This window comes from Rana temporaria, chromosome 6 (assembly GCF_905171775.1).
Source record: "Rana temporaria chromosome 6, aRanTem1.1, whole genome shotgun sequence".
In the NCBI taxonomy this organism is placed as follows: Eukaryota; Metazoa; Chordata; class Amphibia; order Anura; family Ranidae; genus Rana; species Rana temporaria.
In genome coordinates, this window is record NC_053494.1 from 98,496,178 (window position 1) to 98,511,039 (window position 14,862).

Below are 14,862 nucleotides of genomic sequence, written 5' to 3' on the forward strand. Positions count from 1 at the left end.
AGTAATCAGTGCAGTTTTATAGCACTAATCGCTGTATAAATGTGAATGGTCCCAAAGGTTTCCGATATGTCCGTCGCAATGTCACGGTCACAATAAAAATCGCAGATCGCCGCCATTACTTAGGCCGATACTTATTCTTCTACATATTTTTGGTAAAAAACAAAAAAAAAAAATCGCAATAAGCGTATATTGATTGGTTTGCACAAAAGCGGTCATTGGCTGACAGCTGATCACATGGTAAGGGGCTGGGATTGGCCCCTTACTCCGATCTGTGACCACCTGAGTCTCATTGACTCAGTAATCACAGAGTGCGCCGGGAGCGTGCAAAGGGGAGAACGTCTAATTACAGCCTCCCGCCAATGTAGGTCCGCGCTGTAGCCGTCAGTCAGCTATAGCATGGACGGGAAGAGGTTAAAAAAGTATTAAACTCACAACCAAAAACATAATATATTGCAGCTCACCAATCATAAGATGTGGTGGCTGCATTTGTTTCTTTTTAAGGCTTTTTCCTCTCTATTAGAGTGCCCCTCTAGCAGATTTTGATACACTAATAAACCAAGATGCAGCTCACACTGCAGTTACAGCAAACAGTTTTTTATTAGGATAAAAGTGTAAGCACCCCTTTCAATGTTGAATGGTTTGTCTCAACACTCTTAACTGATACATTTGTAGGAGAGTTTGTTCGGTTGAAAAACAGACTTACTAGCCAGATCACCAGGTGAAAATAAAAGGAAAGAATGCCTAAACAAGAAAACCAATGCAGCCATCACATGTAAGAATTGGTAAACTGCAATTTAAGAACGGTTTTGGGTTTATTACAGTTTTAGGCAACATACTTGCTTTGAACTTAAGAGGGTAATTAGAAAGATCAGAGCCCAAGGTGAAAATTATAACTTTTGTAAATCAACCCCTTAATGTTATTGTCAGCCACAAAATATTTACACGTTTGTGACAATATTCATAAAGGCAACAAGACAATAAAATACCTTGTGTTTTTAGATGCATCAACCACAGACACAATACTGTCATGACTGACCCAGACCAAACGATTTCCACTAGCGGAAAAGCTTACACTGTGGACCCAGCCACCACTGCCAGCACCTCCAAACTCTGACATTAGCTGTCCAAAAGGCATTTTGGATCCCCAAGGAGTGCTAGCTGGCTTCTCGTCAACTTCCTTAATATATGCTGAGAACACCCTGCAAGCAGAAAATAAATAAATAAAATAAAAACAAAAAAAATTGAATTATTATATACAACACATACACACACAAAAAAAAACACTATTCTTACGAGTCCCCCTCTATAAGCCCCCTGAATTTACAACATAGTACATGAGATTTTCTAGTAAGAACACACTTTATTCTCTTAACAGGCCTGTCCACATACATCTGATGTAGCTTAAAGCTGAACTCTGGGCAGAAATATTTTTCCATGTTGTTGCTGGTGCTTTGCCACTTTGAACAGATATGTATGGCTTTGTTTCTCCAGGCTGTAGTTTAAACAGAAAATTAATGTGCATTATTTAAATCACAGGCTTCATTCCCTGTGATTTCTGTTCTGCAAGACCGTAGGTGCTGTTCCCTATATCCCCACAGACGCCGCTCTTGTAAGTTTCCCATTGTAGTCCTGTGAGTGTGTAATAGGCGGGTCTTGGGAGTATTAGACTCCTGGGCTGTACCTTCCTCTCATAAGCATCAGAGCACAGCTCTGCCCTCAGCTCAAACTTAGCCTTGCTCTCCTCTCAACCTCACCTCCACCCAAAGCAGGGCAATGCAGAAAGTCTTCCTCTCACAGAGTGGAAGCAGGGATTTTTTCCCCCCAGCAAGATGATGTCACAGGGTTAAAAAAAAAAAAAACTAAGACATGTTGATTTTTTTTGCAATGCTAGGTGCAATGGGGGCAAGGCCAGGCAGAACAGGGGTAGGGCCAGATAGGTATGTGCTGTTACTTACGCAGACAATGGCACAAGGAAGTGCATGTCAGCAGCCACATTCAGCTGCATGGGCAGCACGTTGTTGGTGACCGAGAGGATTGTGGAATGTTTTGATTAGGCTGCAGTTTCTAATCAGACATTTAGAGCCCTTTTACACGACTAGCACAGCTGCATTAGCGATAGAGAGACGCTAGTTTTAGCTGCGCTTTACAGCTGCTAGCGGGACGCCTTTAACCCCCGCTAGCGGTGGAGGAAAGGGTTAATACTGCTCGAAAAACGCAGCTCCTATAGCCCTTTGGCAGCGGTGCCAATTCATTTCCATGGGCAGGGGAGGAGTGGTGTATACACTGCTCCTTCGCTGCCCCAAAGACGCTGCTTTCAATACCTTTTCCAAAGTCCTGCAAGCGCACCGCCCCAGCATGAAAGCACTCCGGCTCTCACACTGGGGCTGCAGGGGAGGTGTATTTCAGGTGCTATTTTAAGCTTAAAAGTGCCTGAAAAAAACGCCTCAGTGCGAAAGAGGTCTTAGCAATTCTTATAGTGCATAAAATAAAAGTTTTATTTCTTATTCATATAAATAAAGGGTATTTTATTGTTTTTAACTGGAATTTTAAGTTTGCCTTAGGGAGCCATTTTAAAAACCATTATATAGATATAAATAATATTTATGGTATTTAAACACTAAAAAAGAAAAAAACAGTGCAGCGCTAGTGAGTGATATTGTGCTCATATAAATTAATAATAAACAAAAAAAGTCATTCTGGAATAAACTGAAAATTTAGCCAGAATAGGAAAAAACATAAAAATGCAGATGGATATATGAAGAAAAAGTCTTAAAAAGCCACGAAACAAAGTTCATATGACTCTATCCAGTAATTTTCCTTGTGAAAGAGAAGTGGATTGTGCAGACAATGTGAAAGACTCTTGATTGATGTGAGGTAAGCTGTCACCAATACACCCGTGAGGAAGGATAAGATTGCCTGCTTACCAGATGAAAAGACTGTTTTGCATCAGTCTAATAGGGCCTGTGGGAAGTCTGGTCTCCCAATACCTTAGCCGTCAAGATAGCCACGGTATAGCTCAGCATACAATCCGAAGAGTCATAAACCAAAAAAAAGAGAAGAAGGACCTCTCATAGCGTATAACGTTTAAAAATAGAAGAGGGTTTAATAAAAATTGCACTTACAATTAGGCAATATAAATACAGCATGGATAGCAAAACGTCTCCGATCTCTTGTTCCGATGCTTCTCGCTACTCGGTCAGGAAAACACAGCCGGCGTTCAGGACGGAACGCGATGACGTCACGGCACCCGGGTGCCGTGACGTCATCGCGTTCCGTCCTGAACGCCGGCTGTGTTTTCCTGACCGAGTAGCGAGAAGCATCGGAACAAGAGATCGGAGACGTTTTGCTATCCATGCTGTATTTATATTGCCTAATTGTAAGTGCAATTTTTATTAAACCCTCTTCTATTTTTAAACGTTATACGCTATGAGAGGTCCTTCTTCTCTTTTTTTTGGTTTATGACTCTTCGGATTGTATGCTGAGCTATACCGTGGCTATCTTGACGGCTAAGGTATTGGGAGACCAGACTTCCCACAGGCCCTATTAGACTGATGCAAAACAGTCTTTTCATCTGGTAAGCAGGCAATCTTATCCTTCCTCACGGGTGTATTGGTGACAGCTTACCTCACATCAATCAAGAGTCTTTCACATTGTCTGCACAATCCACTTCTCTTTCACAAGGAAAATTACTGGATAGAGTCATATGAACTTTGTTTCGTGGCTTTTTAAGACTTTTTCTTCATATATCCATCTGCATTTTTATGTTTTTTCCTATTCTGGCTAAATTTTCAGTTTATTCCAGAATGACTTTTTTTGTTTATTATTAATTTATATGAGCACAATATCACTCACTAGCGCTGCACTGTTTTTTTCTTTTTTATGTTACCAAGTTGTTGTACACAATTTAGTGCTAGCAGCTATTTACATTTATAATTCAATATTTAATTTAGCGCAGCGTCAACCTTTTGGTTTTTGTTTATTTAAACACTAAAACCAAGATATAAAACAAAAAGATATACACTGCACCGCAGGTATAGATGTCATCCTGTGAAAAAATACAGCAATGAATCTATGCAAATTACTAATATTTTTTTAACTGTTTCTTAGCCAGACGGTTGGAATGTTGAATGAAAACAGTTTTGAGGCCTTTTTTTTTTTTTTTTTTGCTACACAATTAAATGAACATTTTCCAAGTGTGGCGATTCCATACTTTTTGCCAGTGTTGTATATTGATTTTATTTATTCTTTTGTTAGTTGCTGTTGGGGGAGATTTTCCTTCACCACTTGAGTGAGGAAAAATCTCTGTAATGGAATCCCAGATAGAGGAAAAAACCTACCATAAGTTCAAACCCTTTCTCACGCTATTCAAAACTTATAAAAAAAAAAGGTTAACATACTATACTATATACTTTAATATGCTCGCAGACAGCTTCCGATTCAGATTTTTTAACTAGTATCTAGAAACAGAACAAAGATCAAATTATGTCAATGTAACCAAATAAAAAATAAACATTGTACCTAGTCTTGAAATCACAAGATCCTGCAGCCAAAAGTACATTATTTGGGTGCCAGTCCAGGCTTAGCACAGTAGAACGAATCGGTTTCTTGATGTGTTTGCTCACCCACCTGATAAAGATTAGACACATTTAGAATATTTGTTCCAATACCCTTGAGTGTGACAGATTTAAAAGCCAATACAAAAAAAAAAAAAATTTCGCACACCTCTACAGATTCTAAATAGAACACGCCGTTCCATGGTCCCAGCAGCTAAAGAGATCAGTGGGGCTTGTTTTAAATGCCCATTTTACAGTTTGTTAAGAAATTGTAAATATTTCAATATCCATAGTCTGACTACAAGTTCAGTTTAAAGTTGAAATTGAGGCACCAGAAAAAAAAGATGCAGTTAAAATGGAAAAATAATAATAATCTTTTGCAAGCATTACACACATTTAATTGTACAAATAAATTGTAAAAGCATAATAAAACTACCTTCTAAAATCAGGTGCTTCACAGCCCAGCTTTTTAAAAAGAGGCAATATTTAATAAATAATAATAATAATATTATTAATAATAATAATATTATTATTATTACACTGGATCTTTGTACTTGCCAGTACAATCCATTCCTTGGAGTACATCGAGGGACACACCATTAGGGCCCCTTCACACTGCTCTGTAGCAAAATCACAGTAAAAACTGGAGTTTTTACTGTGATTTTGCTGCGTTTCTGGTGCTTTTTTGGACTACACACACCTGTAAAAAATGGACATGCGACTCAAAAAGTCACCAAACACACACATCATGTTTTTATTACGGTTTCATTCATTTCAAATGGGAAGCTGCATTTTTTTGTGCACTTTTTAAAACCACACCAAGGATGCAGCAAGCAGGACTTTTCAAAACGCACTGCACCTGTAATGAAGTGGCGTGAAGAGTCCCATAGGATTGCATTTTTTCTTGCGAGGTAAAAACGTATCAGTGTGAAAGGCCCTTAAATGGGTAAATGGACAACAGACAGGAAATCCTCCCCTCCTAGTCAGGAAGCTTCTCAGTTTTGTAGCAAGCAATGAACCTCTATGTCCTGTGATTTACTCAAAAAATATATATTTTACAGGCAATTACAAAAAAAATATATAATATTTTCTTTATCGTACATCACGAGACACAGATATAAGCAGGATATAATCATGACTACCTGGGATGTCCCAAAGCAATGTACTTTGAAGGGAGACACAGAAGCAACCGAAAACAAAACACTAGCCAAATGTGGTATCCTCAGCAGCCCTTATGTTAGCTTGATAAAACTTTGTAAAGTTAGGTACCGAAGACCAAGCTGCAGCCTTGCAGACCTGAGCAACTGACGCTTGATGTTGGATAGTCCAAGGGGTGCCCATATTCCTAGTCAAGTGAGCCTTGAAAATGCAAAGTCTTACCCTTCAAGCCATAGGCTTGGGCAATAAGCTGAAGAATCCACTGCAAAATGGTCAAGTTAGAAGCTGCCTGGCCTTTCCTAGAACCCTCAGGCAGAATAAATAATGTATCCAACTCCGTGACTGCTGCAGACATTGTCAAATAAAGTTTGCACAGCCCGAGCCACATTCAATGTGTGCAGGGCTTTCTCCACCAGTGATTGAGGACTAGGAAAAAAAAAATAAAAAAAAAAGGAAGGTATGACAATATTCTCATTCATATGAAAACTCAAAACCACCTTCAGCAAGAATGACAGGTGAGGACAAAGACCACCTTGTCATGATGGAGACCTAAAAAGGGCTCTTTACAGGACTGAGCCACCAGTTGCCATAAAAAAATAAAATAAAACCTTCCGATTTGGTTCAAAAGGCGTTTTCTGCAAAACAGACAACAGCAATTCAAGTCACATGGACAAAGGGGAAACTTAACCACTTAACCCCCGAACCATATTGCTGCCCAAAGACGAGAGCACTTTTTGCGATTCGGCACTGCTTCGCTTTAACTGACAATTGCGCAGTCGTGCGACGTGGCTCCCAAACAAAATTGGCGTCCTTTTTTTTCCACAAATAGAGTTTTCTTTTGGTGGTATTTGATCACCTCTGCGGTTTTTAGTTTTTGTGCTATAAACAAAAATAGAGCAACAAAAAATTATATTTTTTACTTTTTGCTATAATAAATATGCCCCAAAAATATATATAAAAAAACTTTTTTCCTCAGTTTAGGCCGATACGTATTCTTCTACATATTTTTCGTTAAAAAAATAAAATAAAAAAATCGCAATAAGCGTTTGATTGGTTTGTGCAAAAGTTATAGCGTTTACAAAATAGGGGGTATATTTATGGCATTTTTATTAATATTTTATTTTTTACTAGTAATGGCGGCGATCAGCGTTTTTTTTTTCGGTACTGCGACATTATGGCAGACACTTCGGACACTTTTGACACATTTTTGGGACCACTGTCATTTTTATAGCGATCAGTTCTATAAAAATGCATTGATTACTATAAAAATGACATTGGCAATGAAGGGGTTAACACTAGGGGGCGGGGAAGGGGTTAAGTATGTTCCCTGGGTGTGTTCTAACTGTGGGGGGTGGACTCACTAGGGGAAATCACTGATCTTCTGTTCATACATTGTATGAACAGAGGATCAGTATTTCCCCCCCTGATAGGACCGGAAGCTGTGTGTTTACACACACAGCTCCCGGTTCTCGCTCTGTAACGAGCAATTGCGTGTGCCCGGCGGCGATCGGGCGCGCGAGTTGGGGGCGAGCGCGCCCCTAGTGGTCTGCGCGAGAGCCGACGTTATACAATGTGCTCTCGCGCAGGGGAGCAGACTTGCTGCCGTGAAACGACGGTGGGCTAGCAGTTAAAAGGGTTGTAAAGGTTTGTTTTTTATTTTCTAAATAGGTTACTTTAAGCTAGTGCATTGTTGGTTCACTTACCATTTCCTTCAATTTCCCTTCTAAAGGTTTTTTTTCTTTGTTTTCTTTGTCTGAATTTCTCACTTCCTGTTCCTCCTCAGTAAGGTGTTTAGTAAGCTGTTCTAAATGACTTTCTTTTGCTCGGATGATGGTGGAAAGCTTACTGAGGAGAAACAGGAAGTGAGAAATTCAAACAAAGAAAAAAAACATTTAGAAGGGAAATCGAAGGAAAAGGTAAGTGAACCAACAATGCACTAGCTTAAAAGGAACCAATTTAGAAAATAAAAGACGAACCTTTACAACCCCTTTAACAGGTGAAACCACACGGGTTACACCCTGCACAAAAGTGTGTATTAATGAATGTGAGGCAATTGATCTCTGGAAATAAATTGCTTAGGCAGATATCTGGCCTTTAGCCCTGGTTCACACTGGTGCGATTTGACATGACAAATCGGCTGCAATTGCCGGGAAAGGCACTGTCCTAATCGGTGCGACGCCGCACCGATTTCAAAAAGTAGTTTCTGTACTGCTCCTGCACAGATGTCTCTGTAATCATGGCCGAAATCGGGACCGACAAGCGGGAGTGAACTCGCACGGCTTCACTACTGCAACAAACCTGGGCTTAATGGTACCCAAGGCCTGATTCATTTCCACCATTTGGAGGAAAGCCAAAATGGGATAAAACTATCTGGCTTCACACCAGGCTATACAAATATAAATCTTTCTGGACTTCAGAAAAGTAGCTATAACACCAGAGACCCATCTGACCCCTTAAAACCAGGGTCTCAATAGCCAAGCTGTCAAAACGCAGCAACTTTAAAGTTGCAATATTGGCCCCAGTACAGGAGATGTGGCCAGGCCAGCGTTGTCCAAGGGCCATCCAAAGCCAAGTTCGCAATGTTGGCATAGCATGCACTTCTGGGACAAGCTGGTGCTCCTAAAAAATGTTCTCCTCCCGGATCCTGCATATGACGTGGAAGTAGCTGAACTGGTGGGACGGCATAAATTATAAACGAGCATCCACCCCTATCACCTGTGCATCTCCGTTCTGGAGACAAATCTGTCCAGGTTTCATACTGAATCTGGACGCTAGAAAATCTGTCGGGGGTTCCTCAATGCTGACAAATTGCAGTAAACACCTTGGGATGAAACCACTCCACTGGGACCAACTGTTGACAGCTGAGTAAGTCCACCAGCCAAGTTCTTTACACCTGGGATATGAACTGCCAATAAGGCAGGAACATGATGTTCTATCCAAACAAAATGATCCGCTTTCATCTGGACAGGCGGACACCTGAGGCGCCAATAGTTGATATTCCCTCTCTCCAGATTCTGAGGGACCATCCACCAGTTAGATAGCCAGAGCACAATGGGGTTTTAAGGGACATTCAGCAGTCCAATGACTTCAATGAATTCTCCTGTTCCAATCCAAAAGGATTTTCCTCTGTAGAGTCCTGGAACGGAAGCGTGTGCACAGCACCGCCTCGAATGTGGCCACCATCTTCCCCAGCAGTCTCATGCAAAGACAAATAGACAGAAACCCGAGTCTCCTTAGAATGACCGTCTGATTTCTCAGAGAAAACATTCTCTGCTTTGGTAAAAAGATCTTTGCCTGCACCGTGTCCAGAATCGGGCTCTACATTGGCTCGAACGCTGACATCTCCTGCCTCAGAATCCAGCCCAGACTCTCCAGTGTATGAATTGTGAGAGAGGTTTTTCCTCAGAGCACTGATAGGTCTCTGAGCAACAGGTCACCCAAATATTCCAGGAAGCCAACAACCTGACCTCTCAACAAGTCCAGCACCTTCATTAATACCCAAGGGGCTGGTTCTCTAGTGCGTAGGAAAAATGGGCACATGGAGAAAAGTATCCCTTATGCCCACTGATGCAAAAAAAAAAAAAAAAAATACCCCTGCTGGAGTGAGGCCACCACTGAATGCATCAATTAAATGTGAAAAGACTGCACTGTGAGAAACCTATTTTGATTCTTGAAGTTCAGGATCAGCCACACATCGCTGTCTGGCTTTGGGATCATGAAGAGATTGGAGTAGAAGTCGAGGAATCTTTTGGTCACCAGTATAATCAATCTCATAAACCGTGGAGAAAAGAGGTATTATCCAACCTCCGTCGTGGGAAATGTCCGAGACTGCATTCTGCAAAACACAGCAGCCTCCCCCTCACCCGCATGAGTGGTGACACCCCTTCATAATGAAGTGGACTTGGAAACTTTCTGCCCGAACCCGATTGCCAGGGAGCCCTGAAAAATGCCTAGAAAAGGAGGAACCACCATAAGCTGGATGCCTGTCCTTTTTCTTGAGTGGCAAGAGGAAGCCCTAGATCTTTTTTATGCATTTATCCTCCCTGAACAGACATTCCATATGAAAGGGAAAACCTCTAGGCAGCTTTTTACAGGGCAGTTCTGCAGACCAGCTTTTCAACCAAAGAACCCTCCACATGTGAGCAGACACCAGAGCAAAACAAGAAATCTGCTCGATAGAGTATTTCAGGGCATGTATCGCAAAACACACAGTCAGGGGCAGCTCTGCTAACCCTTTCACCAGTGTCTGCCTCCACATGGGACCATTCCTTTCTTACCAACTGCTTAATGCAATCTTTAAAGCTTTGGCAAATGGTTGCTACTGCAGGCTAAATAGCAGAGTCTGCCAATGTAAAGGAGGCCTTCAACAGAGTCTTCAACCTTTTGTCAGCCGGGTCTTTAACCACTTACATACCGGGCATTTTCACCCCCCTTCCTGCCCAATTTTCAGATTTCAGCACTGTCACGCTTTGAATGACAATTACGTGGTCGTGCGATGTGACTCTCAAACAAAATTGACGTCCTTTTTTTTCCCACAAATATAATTTCTTTTGGGCATATTTGATCATCTCTGCGGTTTTTATTTTTTGCGCTATAAACAAAAAAAGACTGACAATTTTGAAAAAAAAAATATATATATATTATTTTTTGATTTTTTAATAAATATCCCAATTTTGTTTTTTTTAACTATTTTTTTTCTCAGTTTATGCCAATATGTATTCTACATATTTAAAAAAAAAAAAAACGCAATAATTGATTGGTTTGTGCAAAAGTTATAGCGCCTACAAAATACGGGATAGATTTAGGACATTTAAAAAAAAAAAAAAATGTTATACTAGTAATGGCGGTTATCCGCAATTTTTGTCAGGACTGCGATATTGTGGCGGACAGTTCGGACACTTTTGACACTATTTTGGGACCACTCACATTTATACAGCGAACAGTGCTATAAATTTGCACCGATTTCTGTATAAATGTGACTGGCAGGGAAGGGGTTAACACTAGGGGGCAATCATGGGGTTAAATGTGTTCCCTAGGGAGCCATTCTTACTGTGGGGGGGGACTGACTGGGGGTGGTGACCGATCGGTGTCCCTATGTACAAGGCACACACACCATCGGTCTCCTCTCCCTGACAGGACGTGGACCTCTGTGTTTACACACACAGAGATCCACGTCCCTGGCTCTGTAACTGCCGATGGCGGACAGTGTATGCGCCCCCGAGGCCGTCATAAGACATCCAACCAGCATGGCAGAGCCACCTTGTGGATGTCGTATTACAATATGCGGGATGTGAAGTGGTTAAAAACCTGGACATTTTCCACCAGGCAAGTAAAATTCTTATTACAAAGGATTATGGCGCCCCGTTAAGGGCAATCCCCCGTAAACCTTTAATATCCATCATCACAGGGCCCAAGTACCATCCTAGAGTAATAATTGTATGAATGGATTTGGCTGACCAATCTCCTGATCCCTGCTGGAATCACTTGAGAACCTGGTAACACTATACAGAGAGTTGAACTTCAGTGACCATCATCTTTAGGGCCCTTTCACACGGAGCGGATCAGTAATCACCCGATCTCACCCAGTTCCGTAATCCTCAGATTCTGCAGATGGTCCGTGTTCATCCGACCCCCCATAGGGGAGAGTGGAGAAAAGACAGGGCGGTCCCTGTCATCCGTGGGCTCAGTGGGGATCACACAGGGTGGATCATCACTGATCCGCCCCATGTGAAAGAGGCCTTAAACCCTTTAACTCCCTCCCTCTACCACATTTATTTTGTCGTTTTTTTATTACTGCAGTTTTCAAAAGACAAAATTCAAACTTAAAGTAGTTGTAAACTCTCTCATATACCAAGTGAGGGGAAGACTGTAGTTCTTCCCTTCTCTACATTCATTTAAAGCTTGTTCAGAAAAAAGGGGGTTGGATTTCTGAAGTTACACTCTGCAGAGCTCAGTGAGGAGAACTCCGACAGCTGACTGGAGGGAAGGGACACACCCTCCTTCACACAGCACAGGCTGTCAATCAGCGGGAGGTCCATCTTGTTACCAATTTTTCTCTCAGTATCAGGAAAAAAATTGACAAATGATTCATGCTGATAGCAGAGAAAGGAGGCAGCAGACAAAAAAAATGCTCTTAACTGAAGTACACACTATAGAGGGATATTCTTTGTTCATATTTCAGGTTTGTGGTTTACAACCACTTAATCAAACAGCTAATCTCATAATACAATTTCTGCATATGTCTATCCGGAATTCTAGGAGTAATGCTCACCAGTCGTTTTCTGACTCAAAGTAGCACACGGATATAAGTCTTGCTCCGCTCCCCACTGCAAACTTATTTTCCAAAGGTGACCACTTGACAAAGGTTGCTGCTCGATTTATACGCAAGATAACCAATGTAGGTTTCCATACTCCATCTTTTTGGCTCCACACATAAGCATTCCGATCAGCTCCACAGGTCACAATACGATCACTTTTTGGAGCCCAGTCTATGCCTTTAAAAATAGGAAAAAAAAGAAAAAATGATGAATTTTTGAAAATACATTTTACCACTTGCTGACTGCCCAGTTATTTACTGTGGGTGGGCGGCACATGCAGGCACAATCGCGCACTCCAGTTTAAAGCGATTGCAGTGTGCCCCCACCACCACCACCACCAGCAGACACAGCAGATTGCAGCTCCTGGGAGCGGGCTGCTTTGACTAATGAAAAATGTATAAATAAAAGAAAATGTATTAAAAAAAGCCCCCCCAAAAAGTTACACTTACAAGAAATAACAATAAAAACAGCATGTGTCAAATCACCAGCTCATTCACCGCAGGTCTAAACTCATGGTGCTTTGCCTGACATCAAAGATTCGACTCCTCCCCTCCCCTTTAAAAGCAGAGAACACTATGGTACTTGTGTTTTTTGTTTCATGTCCTTAACCCCCTGGAAATATAAGTGGAATTTATTATTAAAAAGCGAATGGAGGAAGGTGGTGTTTGGAGACAATTCAAACGTTGATTACCCACACAGAGGTGCAGTCTGGGGACTGTAGGAATTGCTACCATTGGTAAAGTGGATGGATCGTGGTGGACACAAGGAGTGATCTGTCTATGAGTTTTATACTCATCCTCATTTTAGCAGGTGGTGGTGTGCACTGAATATTGGATCCATTTAAATAGGATTTTACACAGCGGTGACAGCTTTGGAAACAGCTACATATGAACGTTTTTTTTTTTTAAATATTTTAAATTGTTTTATGGAATGTATAATTATTTATTATACAAGATTTATAGATACGCAGCGCTGCACTATTTTCACAAAATGTATATAGGTGTGGTGTATCACTATAAGTGGTCAGCAGCTGTGTAGACACTCAGAGGGGTATATTTGATTTTTTTCACGTCATTATAGGAGCAATTTATTAGCATTGTGGCGCTGATTGTTTTTCTCACAATTTTGTCACACCTGCCTAAAACTTTTGCACAGTACTTTATCAAAAATTTTCCAGAAAAAAAAAAAACGTAATAAAGTGTGGGCCTTTTAATGAAACTAAAGTTTGACTTCTGTGGACAATGCTACCTCTTGGTACATGTAAAATATGTGAACAGCAACTGCTTTTACTATGGGTTTCATGTTTATGGTTTCATTGCAGCACATATAATGTCTATGTATCTTACCAATATCAACCCTGTTAAAAAAAAGTAAGCAGAAATCCCTAAATATTCATGCTATGCGAGTGAGAGCATGTAACACAGTAGCAGGTGTTATCCCAAGTTGGCTGCAAAAGTAAAAATACACTTTGATTCCTCCATGTTATACCTGTAATGTACCCATTGTGCTCCTTCAGCTCATGAACCTTCACCCACTGGTTCCCATTTTGCTTGTAGATGTGTACCTCATGGTTATTGGGGCTTATTGCAATCTCTGTAAAACAAAAGAATATCAACACATGACTTTTCTTCAAAAACATATTTTGAAAAAGGGTAATCATTTCATACAAAAAACACTATATTTTGCAATAGGGGTGCCGAAAATGTAATTGCTGCATTGCGATTCGGGTGTCCCCGAAGCGGCATTGATGCATGAGACCGGAAAAATCGATTACCGGGATGATGCCCGCAGCTGCAGGCATCATCCCGGTACCGTTTTTAGAGCGTGTGGTCAGCTTTCCAGTGATAACAACCGATGTGGCTAAAAGCTGCTTGGTTGTTATCCTACAGGAGCAGGAGGGGACATCGCCGCTCTCACCGGGCCTCCTGTCCCACCGGGAGACCCGATCCACGAGCCGCTACTTCCGGCCACTAGAGACAGACTGGAACGAAGCATCAGCGTCACGACATCACTTCTGGGTCGACTGCCAACGCCAGTTTAAAAAAAAAAAAGAAAAAAAAAAAATATGCAGTTTTTGGGGATCTGAATACTTTTAAGTGCAAAGGAGGAATTTGGAGTCTTTTAGACCCCAGATCCCTCCATAAAGAGTACCTGTCACCAACTATTACTGTCACAAGGGATGTTTATATTCCTTGTGACAGCAATAAAACTGATCAAACATTTTTTTTTTTAAACACAATGTAAAAAATAAATAAATTTAAGGATACCCCTTATGAAATTTCTTTTCCTTCTCCCTCCTTGTTCTTGGCCGTATGGAGCTGAGTAGAAGCAATCTGCTAAAATTCATCAAATCTGTAAAGTGAATAGCCTGTTGGCTTCTTTTTAATGTTTTGTTCCACATCAGGCTTATTGCTCATATATCCTTTGTACTGATTGTGACGTCTGGCACATAGCCTGACGCAAGTTCTACGTATTCTTCTCCCCTTGGATGTGAGGCTTAAGACCCGTTCTAAGAGGTGCAGTAGAGGCTGTGTGGGAGCCACGAGCGTATTTTGCTGGGGTATAGACCGGGTACTGTCTGAATAGTGACTGTTAGTGTACTGACCCTCTCAGAAATAATTACTAAGTATACTCTTAAAGTGTCCCTTTTTCGGTTGAATTTCTTCGCAATAATGGCAGCAGTCATAAAAAAGGGACAGTCTAATCAGGAAAGTGGTGGTCTCCAAACAACACGAGCAGCAAAGGATAAGGAGAAGCTAGCACAAGCAGCAGCAGCTGCGGCAGCGGCAGCCAAAGTGGAACAGTCGTCACATACACCAGCAAACTCGCCTGGA

At 41.3% G+C, this 14,862-nt stretch overlaps 1 protein-coding gene across 2 annotated transcripts in view; it reads right to left on the reverse strand.

Moving 5' to 3' along the window:
* ARPC1A (actin related protein 2/3 complex subunit 1A) overlaps nucleotides 1–14,862 on the reverse strand; it is a 57,520-nt gene that overhangs the window by 23,748 nt on the left and 18,910 nt on the right. For both annotated transcript variants that reach the window (XM_040357059.1, XM_040357060.1), the window contains exons 3-6: nucleotides 13,517–13,621; nucleotides 11,983–12,205; nucleotides 4,519–4,626; nucleotides 987–1,199 (exon numbers count right to left, since the gene is read on the reverse strand). In XM_040357059.1, coding sequence (XP_040212993.1) covers nucleotides 987–1,199; nucleotides 4,519–4,626; nucleotides 11,983–12,205; nucleotides 13,517–13,621 — 649 coding nt within the window. The remainder of the gene's footprint in view (nucleotides 1–986; nucleotides 1,200–4,518; nucleotides 4,627–11,982; nucleotides 12,206–13,516; nucleotides 13,622–14,862) is intronic.